This window comes from Acyrthosiphon pisum, chromosome A1 (assembly GCF_005508785.2).
Source record: "Acyrthosiphon pisum isolate AL4f chromosome A1, pea_aphid_22Mar2018_4r6ur, whole genome shotgun sequence".
In the NCBI taxonomy this organism is placed as follows: Eukaryota; Metazoa; Arthropoda; class Insecta; order Hemiptera; family Aphididae; genus Acyrthosiphon; species Acyrthosiphon pisum.
Window position 1 is genome coordinate 126,781,093 of NC_042494.1, and position 19,164 is coordinate 126,800,256.

The 19,164-nt window shown below is 28.2% G+C and overlaps 1 protein-coding gene across 6 annotated transcripts in view; it reads right to left on the reverse strand.

Moving 5' to 3' along the window:
* LOC100166077 (voltage-dependent T-type calcium channel subunit alpha-1H) overlaps positions 1–19,164 on the reverse strand; it is a 459,662-nt gene that overhangs the window by 106,102 nt on the left and 334,396 nt on the right. For all 6 annotated transcript variants that reach the window (XM_029488267.1, XM_029488266.1, XM_016804685.2 and 3 more), the window contains one exon: positions 2,355–2,533. In XM_029488267.1, coding sequence (XP_029344127.1) covers positions 2,355–2,533 — 179 coding nt within the window. The remainder of the gene's footprint in view (positions 1–2,354; positions 2,534–19,164) is intronic.

Sequence of the window (19,164 nt, forward strand, 5' to 3'; positions counted from 1 at the left end):
TTAGTACTTGAATGACATTTGGTTAATTTGGTTAATGCATCATTTTTTTTTTGTATTTTTTTTTTTACATACAATTCAACAGTTTTCACCAGTCGGTCACGATAACGTGCCGTGTACTAATGACGTCAATTGTCGTATTTCAATCACAATACCACTCCCAGAGACTGTCAGGTTGAATATGGATTAAATTCAGAACACTCATGCAAACCATAATAATTCCCGTCGGGATAAAATAAAACTTGGAATGATTGACCTTCCCCTGCTCGATAACGATCGGAAAAAAAAATAATACATAACATTCTATTGGTCGTCGGTCGACGGTATACCTAGAGGTATATACCGCATCAAAATACGCGTCAGCGGTTAGGGTAATACGGTGGACAAACGAGCTACGTTTTGTCTACGGCCGTACAAATTGGCAGTAAGTGCAGAGTGGCTGCATCCGAATCGCAGGTTTCCATATTATTATATAGGTACACCTACCTAAAAATTGACATCCGAACAATTCGGTTCCTGATATTTTCGGTTGCACACATCTGAATAATAATTGGTTTCTGATAAAGACTTTGGAAAAATGCAAAACGCAGTGTAATTGTTATTCAATATCGATATAACACGTTATAATTCACAACAGTAGGTACAAAAAAAAAAATTTAATAAGTAGATAAAAAAAATAAATATCAAATAAATGAAATACCCAATTAGTTTATTTTTATTAAATTTGTATAGTGATTTTTTTTTTAAATAAAAATTAAATACATCATGACCGGTATTTTGAAACCAAAAACAAAGTTTTTACCATACCTGCATAATATTATATTTAGACGGTCCCAAGACGTCCGTATAAAACGGGACGAAAAATTGAAAATGCTTTTAAAATAATCCGGGAATCTATTCGGATTTATACCTTTTGTAACAACTAGAAAACCAATATTCGTTTATATACCGGGCAGAGTTCCGACTGGTCAGGTTAGTGATGCTGTATGGCAAACCGGGGCAGTTCTATACATTCTACCGGGTTCGTTGATTATTTCGATGATATAGGTTGCTATAATACATATTTTATTTTAAATAGGTTACACCGTATATAGTTACGAACAACGACTATAATATTGAGCCAATGTGAATAATTAATAAGCGATAAGTTCATGGCTGAACCATAATATTACAGTTTATATTAATATTATGTATACAGTTGTAGGTAGATAATATTATGTATTATAAATGAATCGAGTATGCATCCATCATTAATGTTTTAATTAATCTGTAATAAATGATAATGGTGTCTAATGCGATAGCACGAATTTCAGATTTAATTTTAAAAATATAATATAATACCCTTATTGACCGCAGTTTTCAAACCGTATTTTTATTTATTTATGTTTAATGTTAAATATACGAATAAGTAGTAAGATAAGTTCATGGTTGGATAACCATCATACAGTTTATACTAATATGAATAATTAATTATCAAAGTATACCTAACATCCATCATTCATATTGTATTAAATTAATAATATTTATCTTTGATGAATGGTAATAGTAATTTGATATAGGTAGGTAATGTTCGAAAAAATAATACGCACTAGCGTGGACTTCAGATTTAATGGAAAATAAACGCCTACTTATAAGTATAATAATATGCTTATTGACCGCAGCTTATAATCTGTGTATATGCTGAATACACTTAAATTACTTAAATAAGTATTTTTAATTAGTAGGTATACTTTAATATACTATATTATGTATAGTGACATAGTGTTAACTAGTTAATAATTATAATAAATATAACTTTTGTTTTGTTCGTAAAAAAACTGCTGTTGATTTTGTACGCGGTTTAATCATCACTGCAGTTCTCTAATCGCGATAAAGACGAGATTAGTATAATTTCAGAGGCATTACACAATAGGACGTACGAGTAAAGTATACTGCCCGGTTATCCATTTAGACATAAATATATCTTTGTAATATCAATAGGCACATATAGGCCGGTATGAAAATGTTCTGTGCCGTTTATATTGTGAATACTGAGTACTAACCTATCCCAGTCCACCCTTATAATTTGTATTAATAATATTATTATTAATAACAACAACATCTGAAAATGCAAAAAGTCCTTAGTTTTCCGTACGGACGACAATAATGATATTATATTGTCTGACGGATTTTCAACGTGGACTGGTGTTTAATTTCCATTAGATTGAATTGAACTACAATGCGACAATAAAACTATTGTAATTCTATCACAATAATGATATAATACCTGTTGTGAACCTTTTCGTAAAAGCTCAGCATATGTTTGAGAGTCGAATATAAAAGTAAAAAAGAAAAAGAAAAAAAAAGGAAATACTCACTTAACCATTTGGGCGTAACAGGACGATGGCTCGGAGTTGTTTGTAGACGAGGTCAGTGTGCTGGTCGAGTGGAAACGAGCTCGTTCCATTTTCATTCTTTCCATTTCCCGCTTTTTTGTCTCGGAAAATTGTGTGGCTATGACCACCAAACATAGGTTTATCATGAAAAATGATCCGATCTGAAAAAAATAAACTCTGTATGAATAAATCTTTTTTTTTTCTGAAATGTAACTTATAACATATTGTCTTAAAGAAACAAACATTTCGATGCAGAAATCGTTATTTGGACGTGTATTATACTGTGCAATATAATATTATAAATAATTAATGTAAAAACATAATTTTTTATGTATACAAATATATACATATATAATATAATATATTATAATATATAATAATGTAATCAGTAAGTACATAATATATATTCAGTATTCAAGTGAATCTTTAAGGTTGTCCTAGTGTAATGTCTGTTGCAGGTGGTCGTTTCGTTGTAATTCAACGATTGTGTGAAACGCGACGACAGTTTTGTATTATTAAAGCTGTTGAAGCTTTCGGGATCGTTATAAATATTTTAAAAGTTTACGTTATTTCCACTTATCTATTAGCAGTACGAACTATACGAGTTTATCATGTTTCGAGTTACAGTAAATAACGCAACGTATAATTTATTATTCCATTTCAACAAGTTTTTGGTAAATTACATGTCGTAGCATGTACTTTTGTGTCTTAGTTTTTATTGTAGACGTTGGAAATGTGTGAGCAACATCAATACACATATTGTGCAACAATAATAATAATATAGTTAGAAATGTTTTTTTGCAACTCTGCAAGAATAACAATTTGTTAGAAGAAATATTATTTTTGACTTATTGATAAATTTATCGGTAAAATGTATTTCATTTAGATATAGATAGTATTACAATATTGATAAAGAGACATTTTTTTTTTGTTTCTAATTAACCCGCGGCAACTTAGGCCGTCGCGTGGTTTTTAACTGTGTGGTAGGGTACTGTAGGTTTAAACACGTTTCAACTTTTTGGCAGATATTTTAGTGGGCACCCGTAGGTATCTGCCATGCCCAGATGGGGGATGGCGGCACTTCTCTCCGGATACCGTGACTTGCCCGAAAAAATATGCCGCCCGTGGCCGAGGTTTTGACCCGGCGTCGGTGCGCATCGCAACCGACGCCTTAGTCCGCTCAGCCACTCCGTATCCCTCCCCCATAAAGACAAATTTTATTATGTTTTAACATTTATTTTGGTTTTATACATATATATATATACATTGATTGTAATATATTCGTTTGGCTCATTACATCGTAACTTTATCGGTCGTAAGTCACTTACCTATTAGGTACAAATTTAATCGCTATATTTATTTATTTATTTATTTATTAACAAGTATTAAACGGACAAGGCCCTATTACAATAAATAGTAATATTACAATCATTATGATAATGTATACAAATAGGAATATAAAATTAATGAATATAATAATAATAGTATTAATAGTATTACTCATAGACATATAGTAAATATGTCTATGGAAATTAATAAGAATAATGAACAATGTATAATAATTATTGAAATAAACATAGCATTTTTAAGAGTTCAGAATTAAGTAATTACAATACGATTTGAATGAGTCTAAATTTGGTGAGCTGAACATATCAATTTTAAATTTGTTAACAGTTTGCATTAATCTATTGCAGGGAGTGTTGTTTGCATAGTTAGTAATTTGTATGCTTAAACGAAAAGTGTTTGTTGATCGAGTGTTAAAAGTGGGAGTATAGAAAGTTAAATGGCTTAAAAAATCTGGACAGTCTATATTACCATTCAAAATCTTATGCAAGAAACATAAGTCAAGACTTATACGTCTGTTTTCCAACGTCTGGAGGTTTAATAAAGACAGGAGTGGATTGTAAGATGTGTGAGGTTCTCTAGGTATGGAGCATTTAAATGAGATGTAGCGTAAGAATTTGTGCTGTACTTTTTCCAATCTTGTTTTTTTTCCTGTCTGGTAGGGAGACCATACAATAGAGCCGTATTCACAGATGGGTCGTATTAACGAACAGTAAATCGATTTTAAAGTAAGTTGGTCAGTAAAGTTCGTACAGCTACGATTAATAAAACCTAGTAATTGAAGCGATTTATTAATTACCATGTGAATATGACAGTCAAATTTTAGCTTTGGGTCAAATAATATACCTAGGTCTTTAATAGGACCTGTAGAACGTAGAAGAGTTAATCCATTTATAAGGTAATTTATAAGGTAAATTAGTAGTAGATCTAGATCTAGTGAAAGTCATTATCTGACATTTATTAATATTAAGTGATAGATAATTTTTAGTGCACAAATCATAAAGGATATTTAATTCAGATTGATGTAAATCAGCATCCAATTATTGTGAATTAACTGTACGAAACAATTTAATATCATCTGCAAACATTAGCTCAGAGCAATTTTGAAATTGTATATCATTAATAAATTTATTGAATAATATTGGAGCTAAGTGAGATCCTTGCGGAACACCAGATGTGATACGCATTGGGGTAGAATTATAACCTTTATAAGAAACAATATGGAAACGATTTTGGGTAAAAGAAATTAACCAGTTTAGGAGGGAACCACATACTCCGATTTGTTCTAATTTTGTAAATAAAATCTGGTGGTTAAATTTATCAAAAGCTTTGGAAAAATCAGTGTAAATAACGTCAACACTATTACCAGCCTTAAGGGCATCAGATAAGAAATATTGGAAGACGAGCAGATTAGTAATGGTACTCTTATTACGCCGGAAACCATGCTGATCGTCAACGATAACATTTGTTAAAAGAGGTACAATTTTTGCTGCAATAATAGATTCGAATACCTTGGGTATAATAGAAGGTAGTGAGATTGGTCGGTAATTGGAGATATTAGATAGGTCTGATGATAATTTTGGTACAGGGCGAATAATAATAGTTTTTCATGCATCAGGAAAAATACCAGTAGATAGTGACAGATTAAATAGATATAATAAGGGCGTAGAAAAAGTATAAGTACAGTTTTTGAAAAATATACTTGGGATTAAATTAGGACCTGGACATGGGCTAGAAGTAAGTGAGTTAAGTGAATTAAAATTATCAAGTAAATGTATTGTACGTGAGTGCAAAGGAGATAGGAGTACATTTGGTTGATTTTGATGGTTATAACTCAAATTAATATTATTGTTATTTTCATATACACTAGAAAAATATTTAGAGAAAGCATTGACAATATCATTAGGTGAATCAAATTTTTCATTACATAAATGCATGCAATTAGGTAAAAAGTTGACTTTGAGTTTATTATTTATAAATTTCCAAAAATGTTTAGGGTGGACCTTTAAGTTTTTTTGTAAATTATTAATATAAAGTTGATAATCTGCTTTTAAGTAGAATTTACACTTGGCACGAAGTTCAGAAAAGGATATGTAGTCACTCACCAAACTGGTACTATTATATACTTTATGGGCAATTTTTTTTTTTTTTAAATTAGAGCTTTTAAATTTTTTGTAAACCAAATCGGGTAGTATGAATGACGTTTAATAATTTTAGGAACGAATATATCAATAATTTCATAAATAATACAATAAAAAAAATTTACAGCATCATTTATGGTTAAGTTTCTAAACGGATTACACCAATTAACCGAGGCTAAGGTAAAATTAATATCAAAATAGTTACAGTCATAGAAATTATAAGTACATAAATTATAATCAATAAGATTTATTATAGTATTGGGGAAAGAAATAAGTAAACCTGGATGATAGCTATCACAAGGAAGAAGCGGGCAATCTGACTTATAAACTGAAATGTTATTTGCATCAGATAAAATCAAATCTAAAATTGAACCATTGTTATTTACTATATGGTTAAATTGAAAAATATTTAAAAAAGATAATTTTGACAAAAATTCTGACTTAGTTAAAGTTAAGTTGGATAAGATAGGGAAAAAGCCAATAGAGCTAGGAAGCCAAATTAATTTTGGAAGATTGTAGTCACCAACCATTATTATATTTTTTTACATACCTATGATAAATTAGATAGTATATATGATTACTCGTATCTATAAAATATTTTGTATACGTTATACTCATAAAACCGTATAAGTATCTACTTACGAAGTCTAATGGTTGTCCATTTTATTTCCTTAATATTTCTAGAGCAAGTACAAAAAAAAAAAAGGTTGATTTCAGTCAGTGTATCTTGTTGCCTATATTTGCCTCAATGACTTACGATACACCAATAGTGTGAAATGTGATATATTATTTTCTATTTGTTTACCAATACTTTAATTGTGTTTTACGAGTATCAATTAATTTGTACAAATATTTTTCTATTTCAAGTAAAATTCAAACGTCTGCCTGACGGGTTCAATAGCTTTTTAAGAGTTTCGCGATTATTATTTTTAAATTAAAAAAAAAAAAAATCATTACTGTTTATGAATTCTGTTTAGTTATGGTTAGACTTTACAAACTTCTCAATCCTGAGTGATGCATATTTCAATAAAGTATTTAAACGCACAGGCTTATATGCACTCAGGAACTAACTTTTGATGTTTGAATCGATCTTTCCATCCACATATTGTTAAACTGTAGTTGAGCATGAATGTTTACCTCATTTTGCTTACAACTTATAACAAATCTAAATTAATTTGAATCATAATGTATCATGATTTTATAACTATAATATGGCATGTAATTTTTGTTTCAACCGTTTTTTTTTATTTAGATATGGTTTTTTTAGTTTCTAAACTAAAAAACCCGATTTAAGGTCGGTAATTAAAAACCATAATATATCATATTTAATGAGTAAATTTTATATTTTTTAAAAGTTTAAAGTATAAAATTGGAATATATTTTTTAACTAAAAATAATAACAAATTGTTATATTCAATAAAAGATACTGGCATATTTTTGTCACATTCATGATAGGTACTATAACATTTTTCACACGTTATATTAAATTGAAAAGGGTGCGTATCAGCTAGGGCGTAAAAAAATCCAGTTATGTGAATTTCCATAAAAATATGTCAAAACAATACACTCGAGAAACGTGAAAATATTTTAGTTTTAAAATATTTGTTTTTATACTTGCTACAACCAATACTATTTATTTGGATCACTCAACATCGATCACTTTACTTTTTTTAATACATAATAATATTATATTATCTTGCCAAAGTAATATAAAAATGACTTAGCGATATCCAATAAAAAAAGTCATATACCTACGTTACAACTCGCTGCCCACTGGTTCACACAAACGATTTGGCCACAACAATTCTCTATATATGTGTTGTTATTTATATACTTATCAGATTACTTTTGATGTATACTCATTTATATTTATTTATGTATGAACTTTGATATCTATACTATGTATGGTATGTATGGTAATTAGTATGTATAATTGATATGTTTAGTAATAAAACTGTCCAGCACCGGACACGAGATGAAGACCAAAATAATTAATTGTAATTGTTGTTTTATCGAATTTATATACCTTTAGTACGACTGTTTGTATCTTGTTCAATTTAAGTGCTTAGATACAATTGTGATAAAATTAATAAAAAAAATAATGTATTTTATGAATAAATTCGATACATTTTCTTAATAGCAAGTTTAAGTCGTTAAAACAAAATATTTTCAAAAACATGAACGTTTTTTGAAATAATGATAGTGTCTTGCGTTAAATGGATCGCCCTGTAACGGCAAGTACGGTAGGTATGAGTACCAGAAAAATATCGTTTTGTTCAAATAACCGAACAAAGTTGTAACCTGATTTTACGATTGACATTATTTTCAGCCGAGTAATATTTTTGCATTGAAATATAATATTCGGCCATTTTGAAATTTTTTTTAATCAATGACCTATCCGTACCTACTTGCCTTTATTATCTATAATATTTTACAATATGAAATTCAATACCATAAAACCGGTATTTACGACGGATGTATTTTAATGAAATTTAGGTGCATACGCCGTTTACATTTTAGTAAATAATTGTAATGTTAGATACGTATAATATTTCGATTCACGATTAACATAAAATCAAATAATTTTGTTTTTTTTAATATAAACAATAACGTTTTGTTGTTAACTTCTCTCAATTCTCTGAAAATAAGAAGGTATCAAACATAAGGTTCAGACTTTAATATTATGTACAATCAATAATCATCATAGGTAGTACGTCAAAAGTATTCTGTGTCTCACTCGTAACTTATAAAGATTTATCTGAAATTTGGGATTCATATATGATTGTTGATTACTTTAATACTCGTCGTAGTTTCTAGTTTAATTTTATGATACAAATCTAAATAAATAGTGATACAGTATGTATGCTGCAGTTACACAAAATAATATTATATTAATATGTTGATTAGGAAATGAATTATGACAATTTTTGTCAATAAATTGCTTTCTGAGTGGTTTTATACAAAAACATATCGAAGTGTGTTTTATACCATTTGTATTATATGCTTACTTATCAGGATTAAATCGAGTATGTAAAAATTAAGGACATGACAAAAGATAAAATATGATATACGCGCCATTTGAAGTAAATGTTCTCTAAATCGTTGAAAATACAATTTCAGATAACACTTATTAGTACTCAAAAATGATTAAATTGCATAGTATTATTTTATTTTATAGATATTGAGAGAAAATAATAATAACAAAGTAATTGTCAATATTCATGAATATTATCTAACGATATTCAATACTTTTTAAATTTATGTCAATATTTTTTTTATTGTTATTAATATAATTTTATCACTTAAAATAGACTTTTATAGACTTAAGTTTATTACTTACTAGATGATGATATCATTTTTACATTAATCGTTTTGATTAACTTGACGTTATTATTAATTGGTAGTTATTTTAAACTTGACTAAACGATAGATCAATTTATTACCTAACAGTTAGAATAAAATGTAATTGAATAAACGTTAATAAAATAAAATAGAAATATTTAATACACTCTATTTTTAACCAAAGGTAACGCAATATTTTTCAAAACAATTTATAATAATTAGTGTTAGACACTGTTCTGTGAGAGAAATTGTTTAAAACCTTACATTTTAGTGAACTTAGATAAAAGTTTCAACCTGGTGTAAATCTGAGCTAAACGATTTAATTTGTTGTGTCTGAATTTGATCAGTTTTTTCCCAGGATATTTTACGTAAAATTGTTTTGATGTATTAATAAATAAACTTCAATTGTACCTATTCCAAACAAATGTAAGTTATTCAGTAATATTTAAATGAAATTATTGAATAGTAACTAATTTGTAACACGATAACGTGATATAATATCTCTCAAATTAAAATTTTCTGGGGTGCAATCCAGTATGACAATCTAAATATACTAAAAGTGTTGGGTATCTCATATAATCTGTGAATATTGGTAAGTTTAATTTTAATATATATTATTATATACACAAATATTAATTTAAATTGTATATTATTTAAGCGTGTTAGATAAGCTTTGATTATTTCGTTATTATTTTTTTATAGTCGAATTAAATAATACATTGTTTCATCATTGAAAAATAAGGTTTTAAAATAATATATTGTTTTTACTTGCACAACAGTAAAAGAGAGTTTTAAATTTATTCAATGCGTACTTGCGAAATTATTATAATTATTACCTATACAGTTCATTATTTATAAGCCTATTTAAAGTTTGGACGGACCAGGTTGTGCACTAATAATTGCACTAAAGTATTAAGGAGATTTCTGCTGCCATCCCATTCTACACATACCCAAACTATAAAGTATAAACGCTTATAAACATAATTAATTAGGTATTGGTTCGCTGTATTATTTTACGTGCAGGTAAACATTGTGATGATTTACAGAAAAAATATTATTCTGTTTCAACGATGATTACACGTTGAAAAAATAAACAGACGCGATAATCATAAACCCTTTGCAAAGAAAGACCAAATAATTTTACCATGGCTGTGAAAATGTATCGAAATCAAATCTACTGAATAATAAAATCATCACCGCGGTAAACGGCCTGGTCCATGACGATCACGTTACCGATGATCTGTTACCGACAGTAACCATCTTTAGGCCCAATGATAGTTCGCAGGGAGATCATATCATAATATATTATATCTTCTGCACGCTCGTTTGTCGCATAAACGTTTATCTATGATAGTGATGAAAGGTAATACGCTGATACCTATATAAATATATATATATATATATAATATTATATATATGTATGTGGCACAAGTCCGCGAGACTAAAACTACATCAGTGACAACGTGCTAAGCCTCGGAGACGAAAACAGAGAGCATTGACGAGTTCTATCGTTAAACGATTTTAGACCGTGCGAAGAGAGCTTAAATGATTTTACGACGGTTTTAAAAATAAATCGAAATCAAATCTACTGAACAATAAAAATCTTCAACGGTAAATGCTGGCCTAGGACGATAATATATTATTATTAACACATATTGCGAACTATTTTTTCCTAAAGCTGGTTATTGTCGGTAAAGACCCGAGTAAGAAACAACTGTAAGTTCGTTTGTCGCATAAATGCGCAGGATGGTGACGCTGATATGGCACAAGTCCTTAAGACTACGTGACTAATGATTATACCGACAATGTGTGTCGAAGCCTCAGATGGGACGACTACAATACTGTAGAGAGCACCGACGTGTATTATCATTATACGATTTCAGACCATGCGAAGAAAGCTTGAATGATTTTACGACGGTTGTAAAAACAAATCAAATCAAATCTACTAAATTATAATAAAAATCTTCACGGGACACGGGTAAACGCTGGCCCATGACGATATTATATTATGGACACATTGCGAACTATATTATTACCTAAAGTTGGTTGCTGTCGGTAAGAACCATCCGAAAGTCCGTTTGTCGCGTAAATGTGCAGTATAGTGACGAACGGTGATGCGCTGATATGGCACAAGTCCTTAAGACTACGCGACAATGTGTGTCTAAGCCTCAGAGATGACGACTACAATACCTCTGCAGAGAGCATCGACGTGTTATATCATTATACGATTTTAGCGGCGTGTGTAATTGGATTTTATCATACCTATCTACTAGGTACTAATTGTAATCCCTGGAGTGTGACGAAACGTGCTCACATCTCGGGTGGGTGATCAACGTTGAACGCAATGATTTAATAACACGTTCGATAATAATATGCAGCTTTTAAAAAACAACTACGCGGATTTACGCGAAAAACAAAAATGGCTATACAGTTTGATGGTTTTATAGTATGTATATTAGTACGTCCTATCGATGTCTACAGTCCTGTCCTCGTGCGAAACTATAACTGCAGTTATTAGCGGATGTTGGTTTGTATAATATGCAAGTTTTTATGCGTAGGTATCGCATAATATATAACGTGAAATCCACCCGTCCAATTGTGCGATTTTGTCATGAATTATTAATATTCTGACGATAAATTTGTACCAAAACGACCGTTGGTCATTCTTTATAGTATACTATTTGGTCGAGAACGGTCGAGATAACGTAATCCGTCCAATTTGCTCTTAATCAAATAATATCATCAAAGTTGACTCCCAGAAAATCATTTGATTAATTTATACATTATAATATTATAGTGTTCTATATTGTTGTATGCGGTATTTTATGACTCAACTATTTGGGTGAATTAAATAAAAATCACGGTGGATTAAATCAGGAAAAATAATTTCAAAAATACATTGTTGAGCTTTTCTTTTAAATGGTGCAGGTTTTTAAAATTTTAAAATGTACGATTTCTTTTCCAAAAATATTATCTCATCTATGAGTTTCTTAATGATGAAATCTCATAATACATTAATATTCTGTTTTCTTCAATGTAACACATGAAGAATATATTATTATGCTTTCGGGCTATATTTTGTGATATTAATAAAATTTAAGTACCTATATACTATATAGTAAGTTATATAAACATTCATTAAAAATAAATTATCACCAACAAGTATTTATAGTTAGGTACCTCAAAAATTATCATTGGACATCTTTGTTTGCATTACATAATATTATTATATTTTGCTTAAAATCGGAAGTAGTTATTGTTCTCTATTAATAACGATTCAGTATAAATGTTAAATTTGATTATTATGCAGTTAACATAAAATAATTAATCACTATAAGAATACATTTCTGTAGAATATTGTAGTAACTTTAACATATATAAGGATTTTACTGACACGTTTACGTTAAGTGGGTACAACAGAAAATAATTTAATAATATATGAAATATTATGAATAGTACCATATAATATTTTTAAATAACCAATTTTCTTTAATATGTGTTTTTCGATTAGCACGATAGAAAAAACATTAAATAATAGATATGTTTTTAAATGCTTAAACTGGGTTTCTGTGATAACGTAATTGCGTAAAATTATTCATGCTAACAGAAAATGTGAATACCAAAAAAAAGTTGTAGGTATCTACATTTTGCTGGTCCATTTATTTTGTTACTACCTAAGTTAACGACTTAACGTTATTATATTATTCATCGGTTTCTATAGGTACCATAACGCCAATTATAATGAAAAATCTTCCACAATAAAAAAAATAAAAATCGTACCCAGCGCAAAAACATATGTGTACAATGTACATATGTCACAAGGACAATTTTATTTAGATGTACCTTATAATGTAGATAAAAAAATTGCGAAAATAAAACGCAGATTGTAATTTGATGATTACCAGATTACATATATTACCATATAATTACTATTATATGGTAAAAAACGATTTACATAGCAATTCATTATTTTTTTCAATTGTTTCTATCCATTCGTTAAATATATTGATAATTTACTTTCTTGAATATCTTTAGCTATATAACTAAGTAAGTAAGCTAAAGAAATAAAATACTTTTTGGATGTTAATCTTTATTACATATTTTATAATCTTTATCTTATTATTATATCTTGCATCATTTTACATTTATAATTTTTTCCCTTCGGAAATAGCATAATTTATATAATCCATTATACTATTTGTCACTCGACTGTTCAGTATTTATTACGCGTGTTATTAATGAGATTAAGATTTTAATAGGTAGCGATTTATCATAAATTATATGTATAATGTATATATATTAAGTAAAACACTTAGTATGCAATTAAATTGTTGTACAGATTATGATGATATTAAAGTACTTTATAGTTTATTTTATTTTAATGAATGATATATTATGACATATTATGATGTGTCTAATATCTGATTATATCAAATAATTATTTATTAAATACTACTGTTTTTTTTTTTTTTTTAAGAAATGTGTTTTTAAAACTAAGATGTACGCGTCATTGATAATTTTTTTCCCTAATCAGTATATTATGTAGTTTTATTGATCAATGAAATTTAAATGTCTTATATATTTTTATAAATCTTATTAAATTAAAAATTCTTTCAATAACTAAAATTTAAATTTAAATTTAATTAAATTTAAAAACAAATTAAATTAAATAAAATATTCAGTTGATAAAATGTGCTGATAGTTTTGTGTTTACTTTATTTATTTTTTATTTTTATTTATTGGTTAATAACAATATTATTTTAAGGTCATCTGCAATCATACTATATTCTGTAATAGTGAAATGCATAAAATATTTTATGATTTTATAATACCTACGGTTTTCTTTTTGCAGTATAAACATTAGACATACAATTTACAAATTAATTTTATCATTAAAATTATATTATACAATAATTATTAACGTGTTTAATTTTTGCTGCATAAGTGACGCAATGTATTATTTTCTAATTTTGTTATAAATTGGTAGGACTATCAAATGTTGATATACCAAATTTTGGATTACTTAAATATCGTATCATGAAAAAATTGTTTAAAAAAACTAAATCCATAATATAGTATCTAATTGAATATTTAGAAATGTGTATAATATTATTATGTATATTATTATATTTTTATAAGATATTATATTGGAAGTATACTATTAGGCTAGTAGAGCAATATCGAATATTGTTTTTTTCAACGTTGAAAATTCCGTTGACAACTTTGGGCTGAATTTGTTTATGTCTAAAATTTAAATATGCACTCTGAAAAGTGCGAAACCAGAAAGACGTGTTTAGCCTGTTGCGTTTTTTTCACTTTATAGAATGAAAAACGTACGATCGGGGGAAGAAATTGAAACTGGCAGAACAGCTTTGCTTCGGAACACTTTGAGGTGAAATGAAATATTAAGGAAATATTCAGTGTGCAGTTGGTGTATAATATGTTTCAATTTGTCAAGATTTTTGGTGGGTTTTCTCCGAATCATTGGCCCATTTTTTTCTGTCTTATAATTTTTTTTTTTTGTCAGCAATACTTTAGAATATTCAAATAGTGAACATTACCTATATATTTTTTCAAAACGTTGATTCAATACAAATTTGATACATCTTTTTGAATACAACTGTCGTAAATAATCAAGAATGACATTTCTAAAAATTGCCCTTGTAGTATTCTTCAATACAATCATTAAAAAAATATCAAAATAAAAGTATTATTTATGTTTATTTATATCAATAATATGATTTCGAAATATTGAATTATATATTTTATATATTATCATAATAAGTCGTAAAAAATTAAATACATCCCTCATTTAGTTGTATGGCTTTAATGTAAGTGTCCAATTCTTGAAAGACCTTGCACTACATTTTAATGTACGTTCTATGGGTTGATAATACGTAAGCCATAAATTAGATCTGTCCCGAGTAGTTTAGACTTGATGTGACGTATTATCTTTAGTCAATATAAAATTAAGGAATTTTTTCCTATTTTTTTAATTTGTTCGCATTGTCGCGACATTAATTAAGTTTCCGACCAATTTTTTAGTATATTTAGTCAATATTGTACTAAGTGTGTGCTTGTCAGTGCTACAATGAGTATAAACGATGCACACATTTAATGATAAATATAATATATATGTATATATTTTTATTTATTGAAAAATGCTTTTAAATTATTTTTGGTTGTCAAATTTATACTATGTCAATTTAGCTATTGCATTATCGTTTACAATAACCTAGAAAACATTTGTGCTCAAAATAAATTGTAAAATAATATTACCTAATAAATTGTTTGATTTGTTTTTTTTTTTAAATTTATCACTTGATTTCTTAAATAAATAATATATTTGGTGTTCAATAATCGCATGTGTTTGGCAGTGATTTAGAAATATAAATATTAAGAAGAAGTGTGAAATAACTATTGTACGATTAAAAAATATAATAACTAGTTCTTTTTTAGAAATAAGATGAATGATTAAGAATATGATCTATTTTAACATTAATGGTGGACAAAATATACTGAATTAAATAATTTGTAAAGATTAATTAATTTATTTTTATTGTATAATCTTTAATACTATTATACTCGTGTAAAAACATATTTTTTTATAATTTGCCTAAACGTTATATTTATTACATGGCTTATTTTTCAACCCGATTAGAAAAGAATAAAGAATGTGCATATTATTATAATATTTTTTGATGCTAAGCACACTTAAAATCTTGAACAATTATATGTAAGAAATTATGTTTGTGACCTTACGGTGAACAATATAAACACTATATACGTATATTTACGATAGAAACATTGCACTTAACAATCACTTAAAGAGTATTGTAGGTGTGAAAACCAATAGCGAGCACTATATCCACTAAGCAGGAAATAATGCCTTTCTTTTTTTTTCCTTTTAGATTTAGAATTAAGCCTTCTAATAATTATAATGTATTGTGAACACACATCAATAGAAAACACTTTTTTTTTTTTTAATTCGCCTTGGATGTCCGTTGTGTATAGATTTTTTTTCTCTAACGCTTTTGTGGTTGTCAGTGTATTCAAAATGTGGTCCTCCGTGAGCACGGGAGGAGATGAACAAATTTTAAGCACCGTACCCGTACCATTACGAATGCATTAGGCTATTGTTTTTATGTACGGTCTTCGTCGTCACGTTAAAAAAAAAAACATAATAATTCTACAGTGAAATTAAAAATCTGGGAGCTACTTTAAAAAAAGGCTTTTAATTCGACGGGTAATTACTTCCCTTAAAAGGGGAGAATGCTATACGCGACCGAGGAAGGAAAATGGCCCGGGACAGTTTATTGTCTCATTTATGTGATTAAATTCGTATAACCCCCGCTCGCGAGATGATCACAGAACAATAAACCTCATAATTTATAAGACGCATCGAAATTTCCAAACCGTTTGTATATTATAAAAAACAACAAACGCATAAAATTACATTATACATATATACGCACTAAACACTTTGAATAATCTCGTCCTTATTACAGATTTTGTTTGGATCCATGACATAAATTCAGCACGCACACACTGCAAATTCTGCAGTGGTTAACGGCAAACTGCGGCGTGGTGAACATTTTGCCCTTATACAATAATAATTATTATGGCCACACCGTAAAATATGAGAGGAAATTCGAAAGGGGTATTAAGGGTAGCACATGGGAAGATGGATGACGCGAAAGTACAGTTCGCTGTTGTACCGATGGCCGCACAGCGGTCTTTACATTCGATACTAAAAGTTTTTCTCCCCCCACAGATGTCCCGTAGTCATCAGTGTTATTGTTAATAGGCAGCATCGCATCTACCGGTAGATACGCGGCCGCGGTTACATCATTATTGTTTATCAAAGTATGGTATAACAATATTATTATAATCGACCGACTTCCCCGACAAATATATTATGTTTTTAAATAGTGAACATAATATAATATAGGTAGGTATAGGCGCATTGCCGCCGGTGTTGGATACACTTGGACAGTTATTTATCTCTGACGTACCTACCCCGTCTGCAGTGACAAACGATTATTAATGACAATCTCGAGAGAACTATAAACATTATTATGAATGAATATAATAAGAAAATAAAACAATATTTATCCATTAACCGTAAACTTTATTACAAACAATAATAGCTGATCGCTACTAAAGATCATTGACATTAATATCAGCTGACCAAATATTTTATCATTGCCTTTACTGACTGATTACTATGTATTCCCATAATTCCTCTGTACACATTACACGAAATATTATTTTACAATAGATTTATAGACATAATATATAATTTCGACAGCTGTTTGTCTAATCAAGTAATAGACGTTATAGTGTAACACTCAGTAAAGCGGCATAAATAAACTAAGATTTTACAGATATATTTTATTAAGATATAAAAGTACTTTAAATACGCACTTCATGGTAAAATTTGCATCATCAATTCGTAATCCAATTTATTTACCAATCAAAGTATTTTTATAATAATATTGTATATATATACTTTCACATTTTCTTTAAGTTATACTTCATAATTATGAACGTTTCATCGATTCCCCCTATAACTACACGTAATAATTTATGGCACGATAGATATTTTTTTTGATGACCACTTTAATTAGTTTATAATATATTAACTATATGTATATACAATATTGCATTAGTGATCACTGATCAGTGCATCGTACTCTTGATTCGCTTTGAATAATTTTGTCGACCATAGTTTGTTTTTTATTATGTTTTACTATAATAATAAATCACAATTTAATTTGAAATAAAAAATACTTGTTCACCAGAAATTTAGAACAGTTGGTTACGCGTCTTATTATTTGCAACTTTTTTTACATTATTTCAATAGGATCATAATTTCCTTATTCATACTTCCCTAAAGTTACTTAAAAATAGTTAAATAATACATAACCAAATACACACAAACAGTTTTAAAACTTAGTTCTTATTTCTATTCTCATATCTACCTACCCACTGAATATTCCGTAGTTTATATTAGTTTTTTTTTTTGCACAGCAGAATGTTAATGTACTTTTTCATAATTTACTTTTCCAGTATCTTTTTTTGTAATCCTACTCAAGTAAATGTAAATACATCTTTTATTTTTATAACAAAAGAAATAATTAAACTAATTGAGTTAGCCGTTTCAAATCGACAATAGGATTTTATAATCATATTGTAAAAAAGTATTTTATAATTCAAGAAAACAAAAACTGTAGGTATGAAAAAGATGAACACTTGAACTTGTGTTAAAATATTTCATAATAAAATACTAACATTTCCGTTGAGAATATAATTTAATTTCGAAGTGTAAAATATTTTATGAAATCAATAATATTCATTTAAAAAAAAAAATAGAACACACAATGTATTCAAGTATGATATTGTTTATTAATTAAAAAAAAAACATGTAAATTTATTTTTCGGTTCAGTGTTTGATGGTTTAAGTTCAAACCTTTAATATTCCAAACCAAAAACAAGAATTAGTTTATGTCTCGCTGTATATGATAAAAATATAATAAATTACAATGTATTAATATGCAATCTGTTACTGCGAAGTGACATCACATACAATTATTGGAATATTGTAATAATATACTTTTGCTTACACAAACGTTCTGATCTGCTTTAATTAATAATATTGTTATTCTTGTGTGCATATAAGTAATTTATTTAACGTTATCAAAGCTACAATCTATCACAATGCATCAATAATAAATACGCATTTACTAGTAAATTAATGATTAGGCTTACATTTTAGGGTTATATACCTAAGTGAGGCGAGCGTCGTATGTTAGGGGGTTGAACTTGGCGTGTTTTCGATAGTACAAGACGTGTGAAAATAATATTACGATAATATAATGTAATACATATTATTATTTTCACATTTAATCATAATATTTTTTCGACTAAAATGTCTTCGTCTTCTAAATCAATCTCTAATCGTG